General features: G+C 34.5%; 3 protein-coding genes and 1 pseudogene across 6 annotated transcripts; 2 read left to right on the top strand and 2 right to left on the bottom strand.

The window, feature by feature from the left end:
- Positions 1–64: 64 nt before the first annotated feature.
- Positions 65–4,437, bottom strand: LOC104727056 (uncharacterized). Of its 2 annotated transcripts, XR_015572352.1 has the most exons (3): positions 4,240–4,364; positions 234–4,112; positions 65–110 (listed from the first exon to the last, which is right to left on the bottom strand). XR_015572352.1 is itself a non-coding variant. In XM_087475045.1 (2 exons), the coding sequence occupies exon 2, from the start codon at positions 4,091–4,093 to the stop codon at positions 323–325; it is 3,771 nt and encodes a 1,256-aa protein (XP_087331171.1). In that variant the 5' UTR covers positions 4,094–4,112; positions 4,240–4,437; the 3' UTR covers positions 167–322. The 2 variants fall into 2 exon arrangements, 1 of the variants encoding a protein (XP_087331171.1); XM_087475045.1 differs by lacking the exon at positions 65–110 and having other exon boundaries at positions 167–4,112; positions 4,240–4,437.
- A 2,122-nt stretch (positions 4,438–6,559) lies between these two features.
- LOC104727055 (protein EXORDIUM-like 2) lies at positions 6,560–8,986 on the bottom strand. Of its 2 annotated transcripts, none has more exons than XM_010446055.3 (2): positions 7,921–8,986; positions 6,560–7,817 (listed from the first exon to the last, which is right to left on the bottom strand). In XM_010446055.3, the coding sequence occupies exon 2, from the start codon at positions 7,812–7,814 to the stop codon at positions 6,846–6,848; it is 969 nt and encodes a 322-aa protein (XP_010444357.1). In that variant the 5' UTR covers positions 7,815–7,817; positions 7,921–8,986; the 3' UTR covers positions 6,560–6,845. The 2 variants fall into 2 exon arrangements, with proteins under 2 accessions (XP_010444357.1, XP_087327263.1); XM_087471137.1 differs by having other exon boundaries at positions 6,560–7,708; positions 7,921–8,490.
- Positions 8,987–17,120: 8,134 nt separating this feature from the next.
- Positions 17,121–18,766, top strand: LOC147935624 (uncharacterized). Its single transcript, XM_087473070.1, has one exon. The coding sequence runs from the start codon at positions 17,795–17,797 to the stop codon at positions 18,764–18,766; it is 972 nt and encodes a 323-aa protein (XP_087329196.1). The 5' UTR covers positions 17,121–17,794.
- A 2,105-nt stretch (positions 18,767–20,871) lies between these two features.
- Positions 20,872–25,742, top strand: LOC104742280 (putative LRR receptor-like serine/threonine-protein kinase At1g51820; annotated as a pseudogene). The gene is made up of 16 exons (XR_015571971.1): positions 20,872–21,085; positions 21,199–21,274; positions 21,426–21,501; positions 21,624–21,981; positions 22,054–22,585; positions 22,655–23,142; positions 23,219–23,363; positions 23,464–23,534; positions 23,632–23,703; positions 23,795–23,866; positions 23,954–24,141; positions 24,231–24,481; positions 24,570–24,696; positions 24,791–24,859; positions 24,951–25,137; positions 25,199–25,742. The product of XR_015571971.1 is annotated as a putative LRR receptor-like serine/threonine-protein kinase At1g51820 (transcript).
- The last annotated feature ends 1,268 nt before the right edge of the window (positions 25,743–27,010 follow it).

Below are 27,010 nucleotides of genomic sequence, written 5' to 3'. Positions count from 1 at the left end.
CGATGAGGCGAAGGCCTAATTTTCACCGGAGTCTCGCAATATGAAAAATCTAGACGCTCTCTGCTTATATATAGTCTTCAAGATTTCTACGTTATTTCCTGATCCTGCAGCTGTAATGCATAACCAATAAATAACATGAAACTAAAAGTCAATAAGAAACACCATAAAGCATGAGAGCATAGGTTTAGTAAAGAAGAAAAGAACGGCGTTTTCGAGTTTTATACAAAGCAAACCTTTGCGATAAAAGCCAATACCAAAAACTACAGGAGACTAGAGAGTATTAGAGTCACATAGAATCCAGAAAGATTCACATTCTTCCCTTTCACACAAACATAGTTAGCTCTGGTCGGCTATAGACATTGTTCTGCTCATCTTCAAGCACCGGGTAGGCAGCAACAAGCGTGTCCTTAGCACCAATGTATAGCGAATTGTAAATCTTCCAGTACACTTCGCGGACTTTACGTGCTGGATGAAACAAACCCTGCAAACAATAGTTCAGAATTACAGCTGCACCTAATGCAACTCGCATTCCTTCAATGGCTTCCATCACCGCGTTAATGACGTGGGGAGATGTCTCAAATATGTTGGGCCAAATGAAGTTAAGCAAGTGCACCAAAGCGTCTTCACATCCCAAACCAGCTACACCTAATGCCATATGTTTTACGGCTGACGCGGCGGTTTGTCTGTGAACCAAATCTCTGTCCATGAGCGCATCCTCTAGCAACGGTGTGACTGCGTATATGTAATCTTTGCCCATTTCTCCAATGTACTCGAAGAGGAAGGAAAGAGATTTCAGAACACCATTTTGGACGTTTAGCTCTGGAACACGGTACTCATTCATCAAAGCAGGTAAGACGGTGAAGGGAGAGCATGTTTCAGCGACAATGGCGATGGCGACTGTGGTGCAAACACGGTTCTGACGTTCTTGGACTTTGAGGTTGTTCAGCAACGTGGCAAGAACGTCCTGTGGTCCAATGGCTTTGGCGATGTACCCGAAAGTGTTGACCGTGGCACGACGAATACCTTTCTTATGAGCCTTAAGCATTTCGAGAAGCTCAAAACAGATTCTCATCCATTCTCTGGCTGGAACAAACTCAGCACCACGATCTGCAATCCTACCAACCAGGTCGATACAATTCTCTTGCACTTTCTCGTGTCTGTTCTTCAAAATCGGGGTCAGTCTCGGAAGCAGATCCTTAATAGGAGGAGTCATCTTTGTCATACCAATCACATTGACTATAGCTTTCAAAGCTCCAAGAATTGATCCCAAGACTTCTGGGTACTCTTCTCCAAGATATTCATACAAGACAACACCAAGATGTCCCATCAACTGTTCCTCTCCACATTGCTTCATAACAACAGCAATTCTAGAAATCAGATCAGCAGCCTGTTGTCTGACCTTTGCACTCTTGTTGTTTAATCGCCACTTGATGGTACCACATATCTGGGGAAGATAAGGCTTTACTCGCTGACCAAGAGCATTTACTACAGCACCAAATCCGTTAAGCATCACATTAGCATCGTCACTAGTCTGTTCTTGGAAAGCATAAAGAATGCCATCTATAAGCAGTTCCTCCAATCTCGAATCAATATCAGATGCTCCTAAGTTTGTGACAACCTTGTCAATGGTTTCCATAACCATACGTCGATATGGTTCACTCTCGTCCTTGAGATCTTCAACAACTCTTCCCACAATATCTGCAACACCAACCTTGTTGGCAATCTCGACGGTAGTTTCAACAAGCTGCTTGTAGTTTCTCCTTTCCAGAGCCATTTTCCTAACCCAGAATTGCCTGAAAAACTCTGGCAGAATATCACTGCGAATATAATCCGGTTCAACACCCTCTGTACTTACACACTGTTTCACCACCTTGAGGACAATCTTCTTCATCTCTTCATCCGGCGACTGAAACTCACGAATCAATATAACCATCACCTCTTTTGTATAGTAGCTCGCATATATGGCATCCATCAAGGGGATGATAAAACCAATCGCCTTCAAGAAAGCAGCTAAAACTTTACCACGGTGTGACCTAATACCTTTCCACAAAGGCTTCAGAACAGAATCAAAGCTTTCAATACCATATGGAGCAGCAGCTTCAGCAAGCGCAGCCAGTGACAAAGCGGTAATAGTCCTAACCTTCTGGTTTTCATCGCTGAGACCATGTTCGATAATCTCTACTAACGACCTTAAGTGAGGCAGGACGGCACAGCCAATTAGTATCGCAATCTGCTGAACAATCTTAATTCCAGTGTGCCGTGCCTGCCATGACTTTTTACTCTGGCACACGGCTTTCAGGAAAGGCAAGAGTGCTGGGATTCCAAGAGCTGAAGCCACCACACTGAAAGCTCTCGCTGTGGTGTTCCTCACATATTCATCGATGTTGTCAATATCAGGACGCATAGCTGCAATCATAGTGGCTAAACCAGCTGCTTTGCTAAGGTTAGAAATAATCTCTCTCCCTTCTACACGAGCATAATAGTCTTCATCAATCAACAAAGGCTCAATAACAACAAGGATTTTGTGGACGTAAGGCCTTACCATCTCATCGAGTTTGTACAGAATCCTATCAATCACTTTGACCAATAGATGCCTCTCTTGATCTTCCAAAGTGGGTTGCATGAGCAATGGCAAAATTTTATTGAATAAAGGACCAGCACCAAGCTCACGAGCCTTATCAGTAAGCTGCCTCAACGCTGTTTTCCTCTGGGCAGGAGTTCCGTTTTTAACCTTTAACAACAGTTTCATTATCTTGCGTTCTTTCTGCTCCTCAGGAGACAGCTCTTCTTCGTTCTCTTCATTCAACAGAGAACCAAAATACTGATAATCCTCTGGTTTCATAAACGGCAAACCACCAGGAACCTCTTGGGGCACATCAAACTGTTGCCCGCGGTTTTCCTCGGGAATGACATAGCCTGGAGTTGCCATGGGTGTCGGGGTTGCCTGAAGTTTCCTCGCAGGGGTTCTGATGGGAACATATGAAGCAGGCGGATCCAAAACCTTATATCCATCTTTAGGAAACATGGCATCAAGCTCTTCATCAGACAATGGTCGGTTTCTCTCCTCGACATCCTTCTCCCACCTTTTCATATTGTGCTGCTCGGGGGTCAGAGCACCACCGAAAATTAGCTGACTCGGAGTGGGAGTAGCCATATCACTCGCACCAATTGGGGTAACACCAGGAGTGACACCACCCATAGGTGTAGCACTCCCCATGGTGGCCGGAGTTTCGTCCCACCTTGAACGTTGGCGTTTAGGGGTAGGTGTGGCAAGCCCTTTTGGAGTACCGTCCCAAGTGACACCTGAAGGAGTTGCGCCGGGAGTAACACCACCATCAGAATCAGCCACACGACCAGGTGTAGGAGTTTCGTCCCATCTGTTCCTTCGTCCAGCAGATGGTGTGGCATCAGAAACTCTCCCTGGAGTTGGAGCATCCCATCGTCCAATCCCTGGAGCTGCATCAGTTACATCCCAATCTGAACTTTCTGCTTTAGCTTTCTTTGAAGCAGAACCTTCTTCTTCAGGGCGATCCCACCTGTTTCTCCTCTTGGAAGAAGGAGGAGGAGGAGGAGGAGGAGCAGAATCCTTCTTATGCTTTGCAGCTTCTTCTTGCTCTTTCTTTTTCTTAGCAATAAGCCTCATGGTTTCCTCTCTCTCCTTCTGCAAAGAAGTCTCCTTCATATGGTCCGCGTAGGTTCGAACACTCGGATCCGGCGTATTCTCACCCATGGCAAACGCATCAACTCTATCCGGAGAAAGAACCCGATTAAGTCTCCTATTCCTGTAATCACCCTCACGTTCGGCAATACTCTGCCTAGGTCTAAATCCCAAATCGTCATCTTCGTCGTGAGGACGAGCCACGTCGTCGAGAATGGCCCTAGGAGCAGTGTAAGACGCGAGACGCTGAGCCACAAGGGAACCAGTGGTGTCCAGATTCGGATCCTCTTCATCGTTAGGCGCGATAGAAGACAAGTAGGTTGCACGGTCTTCACCTGCGTATAGATCGCGATCGAAAGTCAAAGAAGTGAGAGAAGCTTCCATGTTCCGTCTCTCCTCTTGGGTTTTAGCGATCTCTGGATCTAGATCCGCCATTATCGATACTCAAACGAAGCTTTCTCCAACAAAATAAACAAAGCAGTAGTAAATCAGAAAACAAAATCGAAACCGAACAAATCAAATCAAATAAGAGAGGGTAACGAATTGTTGTGTATGGAAACGAAGATAGGAGAAGAACTCACCGTTTAATCGGAAACTCGTCTGCGGATGATTGTGAGAAAGTATAGCGCGATAAGAAGAAGAGGAATTTAGGGTTTATCCCAGACGACAGATAGAGCCAGAATAAAAACTAATAAAAGATAGATACACTGTATATATATATATATATATATTGGGAGATCAAACCGACCAATTGAGGGAGTCGGTTCTTAGTTTGGGCTATATTCATAAATTGGGTTCGTTATAAACAAACAAATCTCAAAGGCCCAATAAAAACACCAACTACCATATCAACTACCATATCCAGACATATGTACGGTAGAACTTCCATAAATTAATATTTTTTAAATTAATACTAGCTATAAATTAATAATTTTTTCTTGTCCCTAGTTTGGCCGGTATAAAAAATGACACATTTCGATAAAATAATAATTATTTTGGAAATCCTATGTAAAAATATGATCCCATCAATATCATAAATTAATAATCATATAAACTAAAATCTAGTGAAATATGATTCTATTGTTGTTTGCCTATTCTTGAATTTGCATTTTTGTTGGAGCTCAACTCTAATTTTTTCATTGTTGTATTTTCAAATTGCATCCATAAATTGTGAAGAGTCATAGATGCGATATTGCTTATTTAGTAATTGGTTTTAAAGGTACCGCAATATATTTTGCGACTTCAGTGTTACCATGAAGGATAATAGTAACAATTTTTTTAAAACTCTAAACTTCTAACATTTCTCATTTTTACATAGATAATCTATTAAACAATTGACATTCATCCTATTACGATAACCAAGATTATAAATTAAAAAAATTCTTTAAAAATGTGAATGATAACAAAAGTATCTTATTTTGTAATAGAAAATTTTCAATATGAAAATGAGAAAATTTCTTCATAAATTAATATTTATCGATAACTAATTATCTCTATAAATTAATAAAAAAATGATGGTTCCAACCTCATTAATTTATTAATTTATAGACATTTTACTGTATATACTGTAATGGTTGTCACTTGTCCTAAACTACAGAACTTAGCCGCTTAAACAAATTATGTACCTGATAAGTGATAATGCGAAACTTTGTACTTGACTCTAAGATCCGTAAAACCAAATAGATCTTCGTGTTTAGACTCTAATCACACTCTTATGTGATATTTGAATATGACAAATATAGTAGTATACTAGTAATATTTTCATCCCAAAATATATTATTTAGAAAACATTAATTTATTGTTGAGTACATCTGCGTAAAAGTTGTTTTACTTCATTGCTGCGAACCTCCTTATGTTGCCTAAACTTGAAGATGAAAAGAAAGGTTTCTTTCACTCCCAAAGTTAACAAAAGACTCCTTACGATTTCCCAATTATTAACATTCTTACACATTGTTACGATAGGCAGCAACAACGTAATTAAACAAGGACACGAATAAGATGATTGGGTTTGAAAGTACGGATAAATTTTACTACAAGTAGTTAAGTATATATATTTCCATAAGAATTTGAGAATTTCAAATATACACGACGACACCCTTGTAAAAAGTGAACGCTTCGATAAATTTCCCAATAGTTAATAGAGTACTGAATACTATACACACGAGCCAAGCTTGTTATAAAAATCTATTATACGTATGTCTCGTAATCCTATATTAAAGTGCCTTTAGTTTAGCATTATCCTCACTAGCTTGGCTATTCTTTTCGTTTAACTCCTGACATAGCCGAAAGTCCGGATCCACTACAACTTAATCAAGTTTGTTAATATAGATTATGGTTGATATAAATGGCAAGTTAAATGTCATGGTCGAAATCATTGTATGTGGAACTACTGGAACAAGAATTCATATATAAATGCAAAGATTGAATGGACTATATAGTCTTGAATCTACTAGACGAGCCTTTGGAATACTTAAATGTTTCAAAGTTCCCTTTAGCATAAAGAACGGAGGCAATGGAGAAGAACTTCACCAACCCCACTGACCATTTTCAGATATTTTTTGAATAACTAAACTATTTTTATTTAGCCATTGATCACCTTTTTTCACCCTATAAATTAGATATTCTACGCTCGTTTCACCTTTCAAATTGTAATATGATGGTTTGAGGTGTTTTCTTCTTTAAAAGACTCGGATGTTTTCCAAATATTTGTTTTCAAAAGTTTTCATTGATTATTATAGTAGTACTTTATTTCTGAACTTACTACATCTACCTTACTATGCATTAAGAAAATCAAAAACTTGTGATAATACGAAACGAGTATGTAAGCAATAAATTTGGTCTCCTAGACCCCAACATCACTGAGAACTGCCTACTTCTAATAAGTACTCCTCCCCATATTCCTTTGTATTGCTATCCACTTTATTACACAATTAAATAACATCAAATATAAACATTAGTATTATACACTACCCATCTAGGCATCCATCCACATCTCCGAAGCACATTTTTTTACACGTCACAACAAAACGACAAACGAAAAGAGAGAGAGCCCTATCCACAATCCAAACCCGAGATCCAAAACCCGAAAGTCTTTTTTTATACACACGCGCGCGTGCGTGCAGCTTGCCATCTAGATCTTGTCGTCGCTCTCGAAACTATGCCACGTGTCATACTCACATCCCTTGAATCAAACAAGAGTCTTGCACGTCGAACTCTGCGGATCCCACATCGCCGGCAATAGATATTTCCTACCGGCGAGTCCACGGGCGTTGTAACTAGACCCGGTGGTTTTGTCAACGAGTACCCGACCCGCATAACCCGGGTAAGAACCCGACCCGAATATGCCAGGACAAGCGGAGACAGCTTCAAGCGGTGCAGTTGGTGGGCCTTGGAAATATCCGTTGTTAAACGGATTCGTGACGGTGTTAGCGAGAAGCGTGGCGAGGTTTATAATCATTCCGTCAACTCCAACGTCACCGTTAGGAGCGACCAACGTCACCGTTTGTGGTCCGTAAATAGGCTGGTGAAACGGCCAAGCGCAATATCCAGGGCACTGCGTCTCGGAGTTCCCGACCCAGACGTAAGCCGCGCCGTTAGCAGCGCGACGCGGTTTCGAGCCGGATGATCCGTGAGTCCCGCATCGGTTCATACAGAACCCTTCGACGGTAACGTCTTTCGCCGTTAGAACGACGGTTATGGCACGGAGTCCGCCGCCGTTGAGTTTTGTGGACAGAGCACGGAGGTAAGGATTTTTCAGGGATTTTCCGAGAGGATAGTTCTCGAGGAGAAGCTGCTTCCCGACGACGAGCGTTGAGGATCCTCCTTTGTATTTCTCAGTCGTCTTCCACCACGATGAGACGGAAGGAACTGCGGCGGAGGAGGCGTCTTTGGAGTTGAGCGAGCGGATGAAGTCGACGATGACGGACCGTTGGATCGGTGTGAATTTCCCGTAACAAACGAGATTGACGGTGATGTTACCTTTCAAGAGAGCTCCGTTATGGTATTTGAGTACAAGCGGCTGCTCCTTGACCAACGCGGCGGCGGAAAAGCCTGTTGTGGCGAAGAGAAGAGTGAGTAAGATGGCAAAACTGTAATAAGAAGCCATTGAGAAGGGTAGATATGAAATTGAACAGAGAGATATCAGGGCTGGTTTCATCTTCTGCAAACAAAATAACACAACAGTCGATCATCATCATCAGGAAGCAATCAAGAAACATAAAAAAGTTAAGAGAGAATATGGTTGGGGAAATTTGAAAACCAACCTGTGAGCATGAGAATAGAGTCAATAGGGAAACCCATTTTTTGAACCAAGAAACATCTCATGGATTTAGCATCACTGATGCAACCTTCCAAGCTGTAGCTTTTTCCCTTATAGTTCACGCCGCATAAAACTGCTCTCTTCTTCCCAAACGGCGATGGAAGAGGCTCGAGCAGCCGCGGTGGCGGTGGCCGTTGAGCCATCATTTGTTGTTGTTGTTGTTGTTGTGGATGATGCTGATGTTGCGGTGGTTGATGTGGTCTAAGTAGCTGTTGAAACCCATTAATTATGCGTTGCGCACCGCGTGCTACGTCCACCAGCGAGTAGACCTGCGTGACGTTGTGGCAGGTTGGGCATTGGATGGCACGGACGTCTGGTTGAACCAACATCCGTCTGCCGCAACGGCACCGTACTTCTCTCCGGCTAGCCATGTTTTGGTTTTTCTTTTTACAATTGCAACAAATTCATTTTGAGTGATTCGTTATTATCTCTATGCATGAAAAGTTTCAAAATGTGGAATGTGGATTTGTCCACGCAATTAAAGCTTATATAATGTGGATTCGTTATGTGAATCAATTCGAAAAAAAAAAGTTTTTTTGTAATAATAGAGGAATAAGATTCTATGTTGTTGGTGTTGGGTTTGGCGAGTTAAAGGCCCAACCAATAAGCCCAGTAAGGATCAGACGTCAATCCGACAATTGGGCCTGACGAGGGTCCAACTAGGGAGAGCTCGAGCTGAAGGGTGAGGTCAACCCGGAGAAGAAGTCGGGATTTCGCGGTCAAGATCACGGGAGAGATTGCAAGAGGGGATCCAGGAGGAGTCTCGTTGAAGATTAGGTTTAAATATTCGGCTATTATAAAGTGTTCAACACATGTAATTTTAAGCAATTCAATACACGAGATCAATACCAAAAAATCCAGTTCGCTGTTCTTCATTGTTCTAGTTGATTTATACCGAAAGTTTGCCCAGATCATATTTTCTAATCTCCTAATCTCAATTGTTGTTCCTGACCCCAACAATATCTCTAGAATAAATATGATGCAAATACAACAAACACAAACAATATAAAACTGTAATCAAACAAATTACAGTAAAACCTCTATAAATTAATAATGTTGGGACTAAGACATTTTATTAATTTATAGTGATATTAATTTATCTATAAATTAATAATAATTATTTTATAGTGTAAATTAATAATTATTAATTTATAGATATATTTTTAATTGTTTATTTTTAAAAAAATTATGAATTGGAACAACTATAGCAAAATAAGATTAAATTTTCGGATGTTATAAATTTTATGGTTTAGGAATTGAACTTGTAATATTTAGAAAGCACTATTTACAATAAATTACAAATATTATAGACAAATTGACTTATACACATGAGACACATAAATTCAAATCTATGAATAATAATATCAATTCTCCTATTTTAATAATCTGTCAAATTATCAAATTGTAAATGATTCATATCTAAAAATTAAAACTTTAAATTTTAATTATTTGTATGACATGTTATAAAATATTTTAGAGATATTATTATAGGTTGAAAATACAACATTACAATTGTTCTATAGAATTGAGCTTTAGGAGAAACATACACTATTATATCAGTATATATATATATATATATATATAAATTTACATAATTATTAATTTATGATATTATTGGGACCATATTTTATAAGGAGATTTCGAAAAAATTATTATCTTATTATCTTATCGAATATTGTTAATTTTTACACTGGCCCGACTTGGGACCAGCAAAATTTATTAATTTATAGTGTTTATTAATTTATAAAGTATTAATTTATAGAGGTTTTACTGTAGAATAATATAAAATTGTAAAGTAATTATTATTCAAAAATATATATAGTCTTAGCAAACAATTGCAATATTAAAAATAAGTACTCTCTCAAACAAAATATATTTTTAAAAGAAATATAACAATAATTTTATTATTTTATTATAATTTTTGGAAAAAATGTTGATCTGTGCTATATAAAAAGGGATATATCCAAGTATCTGTGCTATAAAAAGGTAACAGTTGATAGATATTACCGAAAATAACAATCTAATTTAATATAATTCAATAAAATTTTTAAAAAACCATCATTTATTTTTGATTTTCAAAAACTTCCATAAATAAATCATACGAATTTGACAAAAAAAATCATACGAACTAATTATGGTTAGCATTAGACGGAAGCAAAAAGAAAATTGATTGTTACCAAAAAATTTAAAATAGTTATGATATTTGCCAAATATAATCTAAATAAAATATTTAGTACTTTCAAATATAGCATATTTTGCGAATAAACTTTGGATTTTAAATTCGTCATTATCTCAAAATATTTTGTGATTTGAATGCAATGCATTATCTCTAAAATTCTAACCATCTAAATCTATCTATATTAACATTTTTGAAGTACATTTTGGTTTATGCCCCATCAAACAATTCAACAATTTTCTTTACTATTACCTATAGCATTCTAAAAACAAAATTTTCTCTATGATTGTGTTGTTCATTTTGTCTATATAATTATTATATTTTCATTTGAATTAATTGTTAATAATGACTAATGTTGACTAATGTTTATGTGCAGTCATACAGACCACACCAGAGCATACCTGAAACGTCGTGGTCTTGAGTCGGAGTTTTTATGGGTTTATGGAGTTAAGCTACTTCTTCTTATACGATGATTCTTATGATCTAATAATAGTTGTTACGTTATGTGTACTCAATCCCTCATATGTTCAATCTCTTCAGCCCAATTTCATTGAACCAATCTATTGATTATAGTGTACAATACTTTTAATATTTGAAATATTAACGATTTGGTGTTGATATATATTGAATGGAAGAAAAAAACATGGAAGGAATGAGGATCGACTTTGATTTAATCTTCACACAATGAACGTACATAAAATTATTTTCTTGCTCTCATTGATTTATAACTTTAGTTTTGGGATTTGACTTTAATGTAATTCTTCTTTGTAGTTGTCAAGACACGAGCTGTACAAGCAATTGTGGTCATGGCAAGAACTGAGGGTACATATATATATATATATATATAATATCACACTATTTTATGGTTCATGTTTCGTTTTTACTAATATATCACACTATTCTACGTAGACCAATTCTAATAAGTTTTTTTTTTTGGTCACAAATTCTAATAAAATTATGTTCCACATGTATCAAAGGAAATCATCGGTTTAATCACTTCAGCTTAAGCAATATTAATCTTCAATAACATTACAATTTAGAGCTATCATCCATGGCTCATCGATCAAACATATAGCCAAAAGATGTACGATTTGATTTTTGATCAAATCTTATATTTTACAATGGCGCAGGATATAAGGAGTCATCGATTCATGGAGAAGTCACGGGAAACTCGGCGGATCGATCGTGTTCCATTTCATGGAATGCTGTTAATAAACATATTCAATTTTTTCGTAGATGCTATTTATATATATTAAAGATATTTTAAATAATAATATAAAATAGTGCATTAAAAAGAATAATCTGTAATTTAATTTTTAATTAAGTTTCTAAAAAAAATTGATTAGAAAATTAGAAAATTTGATGTAAAAATCACATTGGAAATGTAAAGTGAACCGTCTATGTGAAACAAGAAAAAAACTCTAGAGAGAGTAATATTTAGTATTGAAATACTAAATTGATTAATATTTAATATGATGAAAGAAAAAAAGATTAATATTTAATAATTCAAATACCCATTAAAATATGTAATTATTGAAACGGAAACATTAATATAACTGGGAATTATGTAAATAACTAATTATCAGAGATTTGTGTTCATATATATTATTCAAATCTTAAAATAATTTGTAACATATATACACAAATAGCATAATTATCAAAATTAAATTAAATTTTTAAAAAGAGAATATTATTTTATTTTTCAACTGTTTAGTATTAACGACATAGAATCTAAAAGAAAAAACAAAGAGGTCTTGACTTTTGAGATAACATTACATAATCTAAAATTTTTGGTAGGAATATTCCTTTCTCAAATTTCCACTAATTTGGATAATAGTTTGACTACAGGACATATAAGGATCCATTTGAGATTTTCGAGTATTTTTTAAAAATATTTGGAGAATTCTACATAATTATTTTATTTCTCTGAATAATTTCCATTGATTTAATAAAATTAAAATTTATAAACCGGGATACGAGTATCTAAATCTATCATAATAAATATAGTCGAAAATGTAATTACTTAAAAGAGACGGTTATGAGATGACATTTTTTAACGCATACAAGACAAGACGAGTATCCCGTCCCAAGTATATACATCTAGGTTAAATACGTAAAATAAATGAAGCAGAAACCTAATCCAAATTTGACTTAAAACTCCTAAACAAACTGTTGGAAATGTTTGGATTAGTTTAGAATAATATACATGTAATATCACTTACTAAATTATATCTTAACTTTTTTCTTATAAATAGCAATCATGGAGGTATGAGTAGAGGTTTACATGAAAATTTTCCAATTTTTAAAAAATATTACACAATTATAACTCCGCACGTATGTATGGGTCCGAAACTAGATCCGAAATATTAATAAAACCCCACATTTATATCAACATTTTTAAGAAATATGTTTACAAATGTACCTCTGCATGTACGTAAAATAGTCCAAACCTAATTATAAACTTAGTTTTTTAAAAATTAACTCCGCACGTACGTTAAATATTATAAATATTTATTATCAATATTTTTAAAAATTTATTCCGGTTCTTTATTATCAATATTTTTAAAAAGTTAAATATTATAAATATTTAAAACTTTTAAAAAGTTAAATATTATAAATATTTATATTTTATAAAACATATAAATATTATAAATATTTATATTTTTAGAAAGTTAAACTTTATAATATATTAATAATTTTTAAAAGTTTATGAAGTTTCAAATATTATAAATATTTAAACTTTATAAGAAGGTTAAATATTATAAATATTTCAACTTTTAGAAAAGTTAGAAGACTTTTAAAATATTAATAATATATTTAAACTTTTACGAAACTTCAAATATGAGAAATACTCAACCGTTTTAAGAATTCTAAGTATTATAAATATTTAAACTTTATAAGAAGAGCCAAACTTATAAAATGTAAATGGTTACAATCTTAATAAATAACATATCAACTCAATTTAATATTTATAATATAAAACAATAAATATTAAAAATTAAGATGATATTGTGCGAGTTAAAATATCTCGTGACATGGTTATATAGCGGAACGGGTTTTGTCGATATTTATATAAATTGAAAATATCATTAATTCGGTTTTACACGGGTAAAACATCATTTCATTATTTTATTAACACTATAGGTATCAGAGAATATATATATATATATATATATATATATATTTAAAATAATTAAATATATATTATGTAAAAAAAAATTACGGTATTATATGGTTTAAACTATAAAATTAACAATTGTTATATAATTATTTAACCAGTAAATACAACTTATAATTTAAATGTTTTAATTATAAATAATTTGTTCCGCGGTGTACCGCGGGTCCTAATCTAGTGATTTAGGTGTTTCAGCAGCTCCAACTCCACCTGAGTTTGTTTTTGAGTCTCCATTTGATAATGATTTCGATAATGTAAAACTCTTACAGTAAGAGTAGTGTCTTCTTTACTTGATAATGATGTTAATCTTTCTGAGTCTTGATCAAAAGGTCAATTAAAACCTAATGTGTAATCCACCACGATCTAGTGGTATCGTTGTAACACTTCAGGATCGAATCCACACAGACCAAGCAATTGCATTATGAAATTATCAAGGTCAAATATAGCTAAGACAAAAAAAGTTTGAGTTTGAAAGTCACTAACAAAGCAGTAAATAAAAGAGTGTTTTAAATCGTGAAGTGACCTTAGTGCAGTGGCATGAGATAAGTCCATTTGTAGAAGGCACCATCACACCCGGGATCGAGTTCCGGCTCCTACGAATGTAGGAATTAGGCTAATGGGCCGGCCAGTTGTGGCCCAATGGTTGACAAAAAAAAAGAGTGTTTTAAATCAATAAATAAAAGCATTGGGTGCAGGAAATCATTAGGGATTATGATCACGAATTGTAAAGCTATCCTACTTCCGGAGCAATAACTATCTAATTTTCCAATAATAATCCTTAATTCATAATGCACCATCACACTAAAAATCGATCTCGCTCCCTATCTTGCTGCAGTTGGCTGAGTCATTGGTCTTAAGCTCCAAGAAACGCAAAGTTGAAACATGCCAAGTCATTGAGCTGAGCTGGCTATGAATTTTCACAACAGAGCTTAATCCAAGAGCTAGATGAATCTAAGTCAGTCTTTAGTTGTACTCTGGTCCGTTTCTTTTGTTATTTTATTGTTTTGATTGTTTTTATCTGAATGTAATTTAGTGTTGTTTTTTAGTGAGCTTTGATCGAATAAAATAAATGTATGTTGAAATCTCGTTATTATAATTTCAGTAGCCAGATCATAATAAAGGTCATCCATAAGTTTATTAATAAGGGAACAAACAAGCCATCATGTTTTGCAGTAGACCTAAACATATAGATAAGAGTTGAATTCAAAACCTAGTTTGAAAAAAAAAAAAGAAGATCAAGCTCATCCATAGTATAGGCAAATTCACAGTGATGGTAGACCAAACCACATCTTCGTACGTATTCTCCCATCCGACGAGATTCTAATCTTTGTCGGGGAATAGTCTCTGGAAGTTGGGTGAGTGTTGCGAACAAACTTGTTGACCCAGAGCTCGGCTTTTAATTTAGTTCGTTACTTTAGTTATTTCCACATGGCCTGATCAATGACTTTTTTTTGTTGATTTTGAAACATTTCATCTAATCCTATACTTTTTCTTCCATTTAAACACCTTATATTCATTAGCTTTTCGAATACGCTCTGCACTAAATTACTAAGAAATTAGAGATATCATGTGCTTTAAAGGTCAACATTTTTTTAAAAAATATAATATAATAATAAAAATTATTGTTATATTTAAAAAAAATAAATTTTGTTTGAGGTAATATATTTTTTAATTGTTTTATAAATCTATATATGTTTTTTTCAATACTAATTATTTTAGAATATTATAGTATTTTATTTTTTTATGTATATTACAGTTTTATATTATTTGTTTGTTTGTATGTGCATCAATATTTTGTGAAATATGAAGTAGTAATTTTAATATTATAATTGTGAGCAAATAAAATTTATTAATTTATCAACTATATAAGTTTAATTTTACCAACCCGTCAATGTGAACATTAAAACAAACATTTTTTCCATTGATTAAGTAATATATATTTTACACTATTTATTTGGAAACATTTAACGTTAATTTGGGAAAATGAACATCATTTACATCTATTCTTTTGTTGATCAATTGTAATTAAGAGATAAAGTCACTTCTTATACTCTCATCTGTGGAGTATACTGTACATAAAACTCAAAAAATCAAAAACTCTTTGTAACTTTTTTATTAGTGAAAGAGTTCGTTAGTTGTCATTAAGAAAAAAAAACTAGAGTCTATAAATTGATTTAGGATATTAAAAGCGTTTATTTGAAAAAATAATAGAAAAGAGAAAAAGATGGCATGGATCATCCTTTATACTATAAATCACAAGTCACATGGCCAATAAAAATGTGCCACATAACATTTAAAAACATTTTTTAAGTTAATAAAAATCAGTTAAAAATAAAAACGTGATCATGCTAACAAGAATTAAGAAGAAAAACAAAAAAAAAACCTATCTCCCACGATCCATTCTTCGCCCACGATCTCTGTTTTTTTCCCTATATATTAGATCCGATACTTAAACACCATAAAATCTCTCAGTCGATCAAAAAAAACAAAATATGGGTCTCCTCAACTTCAGTCTCAAAAGTCAAAACCTTAATTTCAGTTTTCAGTCTCAAAACCTTAATTTGGAGTCGTTTATACAGTGAGTGAGTGGTCTGCCACTTTTTTTCCTTATATAATTTCATTTTTTTAGAGTTTCGATATATATGACGAATTGGTTTATGTTCGATTGGTTGTAGGGGCATGGAAGATGAGGTGTTGAAGATGACATAATTTAACCGATGTAAGTTGGCCATGATGTATCAATCCATTCAGCTTTCTCGGTAAATTAGTCTTTGTCTATAGAGAGTACATTATATTTTTTTTCTCTTTCAGATGTTTGATTTATCAATACAATGTAAAACCATCATATTTGCCTATAAAATTATTCTTAAAGATAACTTTTCAAAAACCTCTTTTTCGCAAAAACAAAAGTTCCACTTTCATGAATTGTTGGAGAAGTCTTAAATTTAATGAAGCATCATGCTGCATTATTTTTTCAAATCAATATGTGCAGCTGTGATTCTTTAACCAGTTCCACATGTCGTTTTGTGTATTTCATAGATTTTTTATGTCACTCAAATCAAATATAAAGTGTATAGCATACATTAATAATTAATACGTATAAAGATAATTTATACTCAAAATAATGACTAAAAACAATTTTGATCACTTAACTATGTTTCTATTGTTTCAAAGTGATTTTTGATTCTTGATTGTCTTTACTACAGTATGATATTTTACTTCTCATTGTTTTGATTAGATTTGTAAAATTGTTTGCAGGTAACTAGGTAAGGTCATGAATGAATGATGAGAAGCCATAAACTGCTCATCAAACAGGTAATTATTAAACTAATATTTGTACTTTCTTTTTATCAAAAATAATGATTTGTGCTCTAGCTAATTTAGATTAATGTAAAGTTTTCTTTTTTGAACTCTAATCTAACGTAACTGTTAGTATGTTTGTGGATTGTGGGTTAATCAATGAAAAGTGGGTTAATCAATGAAAAGTCATTTTTCCACATAAACCTTAAAGTTACGTATACATCTAATTGTTGGGTATATATACTATTTGCAAAAATACTCCCGTACATAGCACGGGGTGTAATACTAATCTTATTATATAAATTTTGATGACAAAATTACACATTAACAAGATCGTGACACGTGTCAATTATATTATTCAGATATTGACATATGTTAATTCATTATTAAAAATATTAAAAATAAAAATGTAAAAATTCAAAACATAACCTAAAAAGTTTTTTTTAATCAACATATCAAAAAAGGTAACACACAGTAATTAAAAGACTCAACTGGAAAGCTCCCATGCACTAATATCGAAGTCTCTCTCCCTTCTTTGATTATCGGCGCTGGTGCTCACCGGTGTCGGGAAATTTCCTTTGTCCTTTTGTTCTTCCTCTACTCTAGTCCTTTTGCTCTTTCTCTTTTATCGTTTATTTTGTTTTTCCTTTTGAAACCTTTTCAAACCTTACCTAGCCCAAGGATTTTGGTGAGTTCTACAAAAAAAGAGAGAAGATGGTGTCCGGCGAGCTCCATTCTTCATCCCCAACTTGTATCACCTCTGCCCAAATCATTTATGGTGGAACCTTTAAACTCTAGATCTGAGGTATTGTTCAGCCTCTGGTTCTTCTCCTATGCTTCTATCGGGTTTCACAGCCAAACGCCGACCCTACCTCCATCGGAGATGCTTGCTTCACTGCTAAATCCTCCTCCATCTGTGTACGACGGCTGCTGCTCCTCTTGCAAACTTTTGCCAGCCAAAAACCTAGTCTCCCAACTGGTGGGCCTATTTTCTTGTGGCCCATTAAGCTTCCATAGGCCCAGTCCGAAAAAGGTGATCCAAACTGTTTTATTGTAAAGCTCAGGCTTGTTTTTTACTTTTCCCTTGTACATCCTTAGCCAATGTAGGTATCGTTTACTATCCTTTGTCCGAAGACTACAAACGGAAGAAAACGCCCCTTTGTTGCTATGGTTGTACAAGATTTCTCTGAGAACCCTGCCATTAGGATCTCTGAACATGAGAGGTTAAGCTTTACGAAAAAAGGTTTTATGTCCCCACCTCCCACTTATCTGAGAACCTTGCCTTTCGCATCATCTAGGATTACTTCTCATGTTTTTAAAAGGATGAAGAAGAAAGGCATTAAGATCCCCTCTTCAAGGAGAGGTGGTTACCGAAGCTTCTTCAGGCCTTATGCTCCTTACCCCCTGATTACCGAAACCACACATATGCCAATCTGTTTTTTCATGAAAGGCCCTCCTACACCTAAAAGATTGAAACCCAGGTCTGGTTTATTTTTTCTGCTGCAAACTGGCTACAAACTTTGTGTGGAACTTCTTAATCTCCATGGCCGCCGAGGACTTCATGCGGGAGAGAATCCACCTGGTATGTTACGGTCCTGCACTTATCCACTCCGAATCATGGTTAAAATAGCTTCACTTAGACTCTTGAGCTTGTCCAATGTATCATCTCCCTCATACTTTCATGACGAGTACAAGCAACATGCCCTCATCACCACCTCCACACGCTATGATTTGTCTAAGCTCAACTCTCAATCCTCGACAACTCTAGCATTCAACCTCAACCATTGGAGCAACATCACCTTTGCTCAAACCCTTGTCAAAGCACTACCTCGTGTAGTTCTTCTTGTGCCGGCTAGAAGCAAGTCTTTGGCCCCTCCACCAACGCCATTTTGTCTTTTGACTTTGGCTACTCAGTCCTCCTTTGACTCGCTCTTGGAAGACTTGTTGATAATCCTTGACCTCACATGTATCAAAAAGCTTCTTAGCTTTTGGTTCAAAGCTCTCAAGAAACCATTATCGACTAATCGTTTTTATCACTCTATCTCTTTTATGTTAGCATTGGGGAGTACCTTTTATTGTTGTACTTTAAACTTTGGAATCTCAGATTCCTCTTATCTTTGTACTTGGTTTCTGTTCTGATGAATGAAAACAAGTTCGTGTTTCAAAAAAAAAACCTAAAAAGTTTTTATATAAAAGTAAATAGATAAAATAAAATTTTATTTTATATTATTAAATTTTAAAAAAATAAAAATGTAAAAATTCAAAACCTAACCTAAAAAGGTTTTATATAAAAGTAAATAGATAAAATAAAACCTAATTTTATTATATAAAGTTTGATGTCAAAATTACTCATTAACAAGATCGTGACATGTGTCAATTGTATCATTTAGATGTTGACACATGTCACACATGTCAATTTTAAATTTATTAAAATTATAAAAATAAAAATGTAAAATCTCAAAACCTACTATGAAAAGGTTTTATATAAAAGTAAAATAGAGAAAAAAAAAACATAATTTTATTTAAAATATTTAAACAGTTTTAAAATTTAGAAAAAATCATTATAAGGAAATTATATATATATCATAAAATTCGAAATTATAATATTATTTACTTATTTTAATTTTAAGTTGCTAATTTTACAAGAAAAAATATTACTTTTTATATAAGAAAAAAATGATTGTGAAAATTATACAATTAATTACTGTTTCTAAAAAATGTAAATACTCACCTTTACACAAAGAAAAATATTGTTGAAAAAAAAACATAAAAAAATAGATTGTCTCATATTTTTTTCACCTATCAAATAATTTATTCAAAAAGACTGCTATTGTAATATATAAGATAGGAGTATGTAAGATTAACATATGCGTTTTTGTAACTACATAAATGTTAAAGTAAAGAGACATAATATATTATTTAATGTGTTCATAAAGACAATTTGTTAGTAGTAATAAAGACTAAAGAATATATTTTAACAATAAAATATATTTGTATGTACCAATACATTTTTAGTGGTGATGTAGATAGTACATTTGTAAATAGATATACATTAGTGTATTATAGCAAAAAAAACAATTATTTTCTATAATTAAAAGTTTATCTCTTTACTTTTATATATTGTTTTTACTTATGAAAATAATTAAATATATATTCTTTGTTAAATTTAATTTTATTTTAATAACTTTGAACTCATCTACATCTATTTTCTTTAACTAAAAGTGTATCTATTTACTGTTTTTTTTTTCAATCAAACAATTAAAAGGAAAATTTTCGGTTAGCTGCCCAAACCGGAGGGAAAAGATTTACAAAAGAAACTTCAGATATAAGAGAACACGAAGCATGGGCAAGACAATCAGCCTTCGTATTTGACGCACGCGGGATCATAAAGATGGAGAATAGTGGGAAAGACTCGAGCGAGTTAAACTCATCAAGCAAGTTAGAGAAGGACGGCCAATATTCAAAAGACTGCACCATAGTAGAGTAACTCAGCACAATCAGTCTCAAAACGTTGACAAGCGATCCCTTCAACACGTATCCGCTCAATGGTCCACAACAACATTTTTAACTCCGAATGCAGGGGGAGGGGCTCTGTTTTAGACACTTGGCCCCCAACAACAAGGTTCGCTCCTCACCAACGCAACACTACCAGCCCAATCATGAATGCACATTGGTTGTTTTCTAAGAACCATCAATCTGACAATGAGGTGAAGAAACCTGGACATCTGAATACGAAGATGAAGCTGATATGACTGCCGTAAAAGAGAGCGCATATTCCCAGGCTAAATTATCGTCCAAAGTCTGAGTAATTATATCATTCGCCTCTATCTCTTAACCTTGATTTTTTGTATGACCTTCCAGATTGCCAATAAAATCCATGGTAATTGAAGAAGTTGATCAGGATCACCCTGTTGAGAGGAGTCCCTCTAGAAAACAAAATCTAAATTCGAGTACACCGACTCATATGGTAAACCCTCTGACAAGACCGAAGTCAGATATAAATTCTAAACTTCACACGAACGAGGACATTCAAAATAAAAATGTGATTAATAGTTTCAACCGTAGAGTTACATCTTTTACATCAAATATCACATTGGATACCTCGATGTATCTATTTACTTACTAAAAATATTTACTTTATATTATTTAATAAATTTAATTTTATTTTAAAAATTATAAATCCGCATATTGGGCGGGTCCTAATCTAGTTAATTATAAAAGAAAGAAAGAAGCTATATTAATTTACTCACGCACTGTGATCTTCTTTATTTATTTATTTTTTTGGGTTTGAAACTGTGACAGTTTCGTTTTTGTTTTCGAAAACACACTATATTAGTAGTCCAGTTCCTGTGTTACTACGTTTGAGAAAGAAAAAAATGGTGAGAGATTATTTTCTCTTTGTCATGTATCAAACGATTATGATATGTGTTCTAGTCAAATCCCAAAATCAAACCGCCGGTACGTACGTATCCTTTTTATTTTGTATAATAACGTTTTCAATAAGATTCTAATAAAAATTATCAGAGGATAAAAAGCATCTCCTCATTAACTAATTATGTTTGGAATCGAAGGATCTGGAGATGCGTAGCAGAGGCGATTGAATCGGCGGAGGCCAATCGCGAGAGATAGAATCGAATAAGAATCCTGGTATATACTCTCTATCTGGGTCTGTGGTTGGTCTCTGTTTGGTACTAGATGATTCATTTCTAATCTTGTAGACTGAGATATTTCACTAGCAAAGATCATTTGCTTGTTGCAATCAATGTCTCATTTGGTGTATTATCTTTGGAATATACAGGACGGAGCTTTGTCGTTTCAGTGGGCAGAAAATTTACCCAGGAAGGGGAATTAGATTTATCCGATCTGATTCTCAGGTTAGCTAAACTCTTTTTTTTTTTTTTATGAATCCCCTGAGCTTATGAGATTTGATGTTTTTGGTCTTTAGTCTTATAATGGTGTTGGGGGTTTTTGTTTTTGTTTTTCATGGTTCCATCAGGTTTTCTTGTTTCTTAACTCAATTAAATACATTTGAAAAAAATTTATGTTATTGGGTCAAACAAAACATATGTTATGTTACAGTGCTTGATCCTTGTCCCCCGAAAACATGTCATTTTCCTATTTTTATAATATCTTAAAATTGCTCACGCACTGTGATCTTCTTTATTTATTACTCACGCACTGTGATCTTCCTCAGTTTCGTTTTTGTTTTCGAAAACACACTATATATATTAGTACTCCAGTTCCTGTGTTACTACGTTTGAGAAAGAAAAAAATGATGAGAGATTATTTTCTCTTTGTCATGTGTCATACGATTATGATATGTGTTCTAGTCAAATCCCAAAATCAAACCGCCGGTACGTACGTATCCTTTTTATTTTGTATAATAACGTTTTCTGTAAGATTCTAATTATGGTTTTCTCTGCAAGGTTTTATCAACGTCGCTTGCGGTTTGCCTTCCGTCGAATCTCCTTACGAAGATCGCTGGACTAATATGACATATACAACGGACGCCAAGTTGGTACAAGGTATGCCAGCGAGAAGGGTTGATAAGGCTTTTCAATCGAACATACGTAAGCAGTCTTTGAACCTACGATTCTTTCCAAATGGAAAACGAAATTGCTACAAGATTAACGTCAAGCAAGACACACAGTATCTCATAAGAGCGACATTCTTTTATGGAAATTATGACGGGGTAAATGTTATCCCGACCTTCGAACTCTACCTGGGCCCCAATATTTGGGCTAAGGTGTATGCTAATGATACCGTTAAGGAGGTGATCCACTTCACGAGGACCAAATCTATACAGATATGTCTAGTTGATATAGGTTCAGGCTCACCGTTCATAAACACCTTGGAGCTTCGACCATTGGATCCAAATGCGTATCGGACTACAACTGGTTCACTGAAGAAGTTGGTCCGGTTCTATCTTAGTAATTCAACAGATACTTCCTCCATTCGGTAAGAACCATTTTGATAAAATACTTAATTGGTGTACTATTTTGATCATCTCATACAAGATCTTCGCAGGTACCCAGATGATGTCTACGATCGTCGCTGGCGCAATTATTTCGAGGAAAAGCTCTGGTTACCAATAACTATGGGTCTCAGCTTAGACACTAATGATAACGAGTATGATCCGCCAGAAAAGGTCATGCAAACGGCAGCAATACCTATAGATGCTAACGCCACGTTGGAAGTTGAGTGGTCTGCAGAGTCTCCTACTACACAGATTTATGTCTACTTATACTTTTCGGAGCTTCAGATTCTACAAGCAAACGATACAAGGACAAGGGAATTCGATGTGTTTCTGAATGGAGCATCTTTTGATGAACCTATTTCTCCTGTACCACTACGCAGCACTACCGTGTTTAATGATGGTCCAAAGCTATGCACGGATGGGAAATGTGTATTGCAGCTTAAGAAAACATCACGGTCAACTCTTCCTCCTATTCTTAACGCCTTGGAGGTATACACTGTCATGGATATCCTGCAATTGGAGACGAATGATGATGACGGTACATACTATATAGATTTCCTTTCAGTGTATATATGTGTGTGTGTGTGTACTGATTGCTTTCTCTATAATGACAGTTAATGGTATCAAGGATGTTCAGGATACCTATGATTTGAGAAGAATCACTTGGCAAGGAGATCCCTGTGTCCCGAAACAGTTTTTGTGGGAAGGTCTAAACTGCAACCAATCAGATAATTCTACACCACCGACAATTATTTCTTTGTAATATACCATTCATTCAATCATTTATAGATCTTGTAGTTTTTTTTTTTTTTTATCATGTGTCAAACTACTTATCGTACCATCTTCATCTATCCTGCAGAGACTTATCTTCAAGTGGTTTAACGGGGGTGCCGCGGAAGCAATTCAAAGTCTAGTTCACCTTCAAAAATTGTAAGTCTCTAGCTCCTCTGACCCAAACCTATATGTATATGTATTTTTCATGAATCTGATCTGGTGGTGTAACTTTCCTTTTGTTAATTTATGGTAGAGACTTGTCAAACAACAGTTTGAGCGGAGGAGTACCTGACTTTCTTGCCGACATGAAGTCTCTGTTTCTCATGTAAGCATTTCCCCCACACCACCTTTCCTTTTGGTTATAGCTTTCTCTTGAACATGTACGTTTATGTGTTTTGATTTTCTTACTCTAACAGAAACCTAAGTGACAACAATCTTAGCGGCTCGGTTCCCCAAACAATTATCCAGAAGAAAGGAATGAAATTAAAGTATGGTGTACATACTTTTCTATTTTACATTTTCCGGTTTTTATATATATATATATAGATAGATTTAACATATTACGTATTCTGCAGTGTTGAAGGAAACCCACTTCTCATTAAGGAAACCGGACCATGCGTAGAAGACAAGGGTAAAGATCACTTAAAATATATCGTAGTACCAGTCTCTATAGCAGTGGTGGTTACTTCCCTTGCCATTATTGTATCAGCACTGGTTGTTCTCTACTTCCTCTGCCGACAGAAAAGGTCACCAAGTGTCCAAGGTATTCTTAAATTAAAGAAGAACAACATATTAATTACAAGATGCAATATCGATGACTGGATATCTTTTTGACTTGTACGTATAACATAGTCTCAGGGCCACCATCAAATGTGCAAGAATCGGATGGTCTACCCACTGGATCATCTGAACTGACTGTAACGACCAGAATTGCGAGGTTTACGTACTCACAAGTCACAACCATGACTAATAACTTCCAAACAGTCATCGGGGAAGGAGGGTTTGGAAGCGTTTATCTTGGATTTGTCAACGGTGCAGAACAAGTAGCTGTGAAGGTCCTCTCTCAATCATCATCACAAGGAGATAGTCAGTTCAGAGCCGAGGTTACGTTTTTCCTCTCTCAAACCTAACCTCTTTAATGAAAACGTCCATGATTTATACATAAAACAAAAAATCTGGTTTGGTGTTTAGGTACAGCTACTGCTCAAGGTTCATCACAAGAACTTGGTAGGATTTGTTGGTTATTGCAATGAGGGAGAGAATCTGGCACTCATATATGAGTACATGGCAAATGGGGATTTAAAAGAACATATGTCAGGTAATATTAATTAGACAAAAAACACGTACGACTGATTTTTTTTTTTTGTCGTCTATGTTATCTGGTGGTTTGACACAATAAAAAAAAAACACAGGAAGAAGGGGTGATAGCTTTATTATGAACTGGGAAAATAGACTGAAGATAGCCACCGAGTCTGCTCAAGGTAGTTATTTGGAGATTTACCCTATAAACTTTTGTTTGTTTATTTATTTGCTTAAACCTTTGTGAATGCTAATATATATTTTGTGGCACAGGACTAGATTACTTACATAGCGGTTGTGCTCAGGCAATAGTTCACAGAGACGTTAAAACAACAAATATTTTGTTGAATGAGCATTATGAAGCCAAGGTGGCTGATTTCGGGCTGTCAAAGTCACTCCCAATCAGAGAAAGCCATGTGTCGACCATTGTCGCTGGAACTCCCGGATACCTCGACCCGGAGTATGTATAATATTTCAATTTACAAAATATATTTGTTTCTTGTATTTTACAAAAAAAAAAGGATATTTGTTATTTGTGTTTTTACAGATACTACAGAACGGGATGGTTAACTACAAACAGCGATGTGTATAGCTACGGAGTTGTACTGTTGGAGCTCCTCACAAACCAACCCGTGGTTGACCAAAGCCGTGAGCAGGATCATATTGGAGGGTGGGTAGGACTAAAGCTTACCAATGGAGGAGACATAAGCACCATCATGGATCCAAGACTCAGAAATTATAATTCTGGCTCTGCAAGGCAATATGTTGAGTTAGCCATGGCTTGCCTAAATCCATCTTCCTCGGAAAGACCGACCATGTCTCAGGTTGTTGATGAATTAAAGCAGTGTTTGGCATCTGAACTCTCAACAAGAGCAGGACCGAGTCGTGACACTGACATGGACAGTTAGTTCCACAGATACTGAAATAAAACCCGGCTGCAGCTCGATAGATTATTTTCTATTTACATGATGTTTCAATTTTCTCCACAAACTATCTTCAATTTCTTGTCAAACGCTACCAACTTGTCTTAAATTCTCAAGTGAAATAATATATTGAAATTCTCTTTTTGATTTTTTTTTTTTGTTTTGCTAATGCGATATCCCATATATATAGCTCAATATTAAAAAAGATACAGTACATGGGTGATGGGTGTATTTCAATTTTGATGGAATCAATCAATTGTTGGAGAGAATAACACATGTTCTGACCTACTTGATTTGGGTGCCTTGACAATTTTGTCAGGATGGGTGGAGTTAGACTTCCCCACTCTAGAGCCAAAACCACTTCATTAATTGTTCTTTTTTTTCTTTTGGATAAATAAACAATCAACTATAACGACAAGTGCTTAATTTTGTCACGATGAAGAGCAGTCTTCGTTTTTTTCTATATAAAGGGATCACATAAAGATAATTTGATGAAATCAAGACTATGTTTAAAGCGTAAATCTCCTTTCTAATTTCGTAACCTTAAAAATAGCACAAACATAACAGACAAAAAACTCAAGACTATTGATAGTAAATTCCTTTTTCTTTGCTGCCAGAAAGAGAAAGCAAAATATTCTCATTTTTTATATAACATACTAGGAAAATGAAATAACAAAAACAGAAAGAAAAAAATTATCAAAAGAAAATGTAGAAAAAGTTTTCGTGATTAATCTCTCTGGTGTGTTGTCTCGGACAAGATGAATAATACATGGAGAGGAATTGTAGTGTGTTAATACTCTTCATCTTATCCACTGTTCTAGCTCCCGACGGTCCAATTGTTAAGTGTAGGAATACTGTCCGTCTTGGGCGAGCTGGTGTGTGTGTATAGTGCGCTAATATGACATGGAATATTAAATAGTACTATTAAGTGTCAGCTAATAAAATAAAATTAATAAATGTTACTGAGGAAACTTACTGTAACTAGTATAATGTATTTGTTTCGGTAAAATAATATAATATATACCGTATGTTTCTTAAATTTTTATGCAATTTCACATGAATTTTAAATATATATATATATTTATTTATTTAGAACAAGAGGGTTTATATATTCAAACCATCATTTACACACAAAAAAGTAAACATATTTTTTCAAACCATCATTTATGAAAGAAAAAAAAGTCATGTGAAATACTCTTGAACATTTGTTATAATCGGATGTTTTGAAAAGGACATTATTTTGTCTTACCTACACAACTAACAAGTGTGATGTTGGAGAAATTAAACACCATATCTAATGAAAAAGTTCGTTAGTTGTTGCCATAGTCTAGAGATCGATTTAGGTATTAATAGCGTTTGATTGTAAAGGAGAAAAAATAAAAGTAGGGTCTAGAGATTATTTGGTAACCA

The sequence above is a fragment of the Camelina sativa genome, chromosome 11 (genome assembly GCF_030686135.1).
Source record: "Camelina sativa cultivar CO46 ecotype springtype chromosome 11, ASM3068613v1".
NCBI lineage: Eukaryota > Viridiplantae > Streptophyta > Magnoliopsida > Brassicales > Brassicaceae > Camelina > Camelina sativa.
The sequence above is the reverse complement of the archived record's forward strand: the minus strand, read 5'-3'. Positions and strand labels throughout refer to the sequence as shown.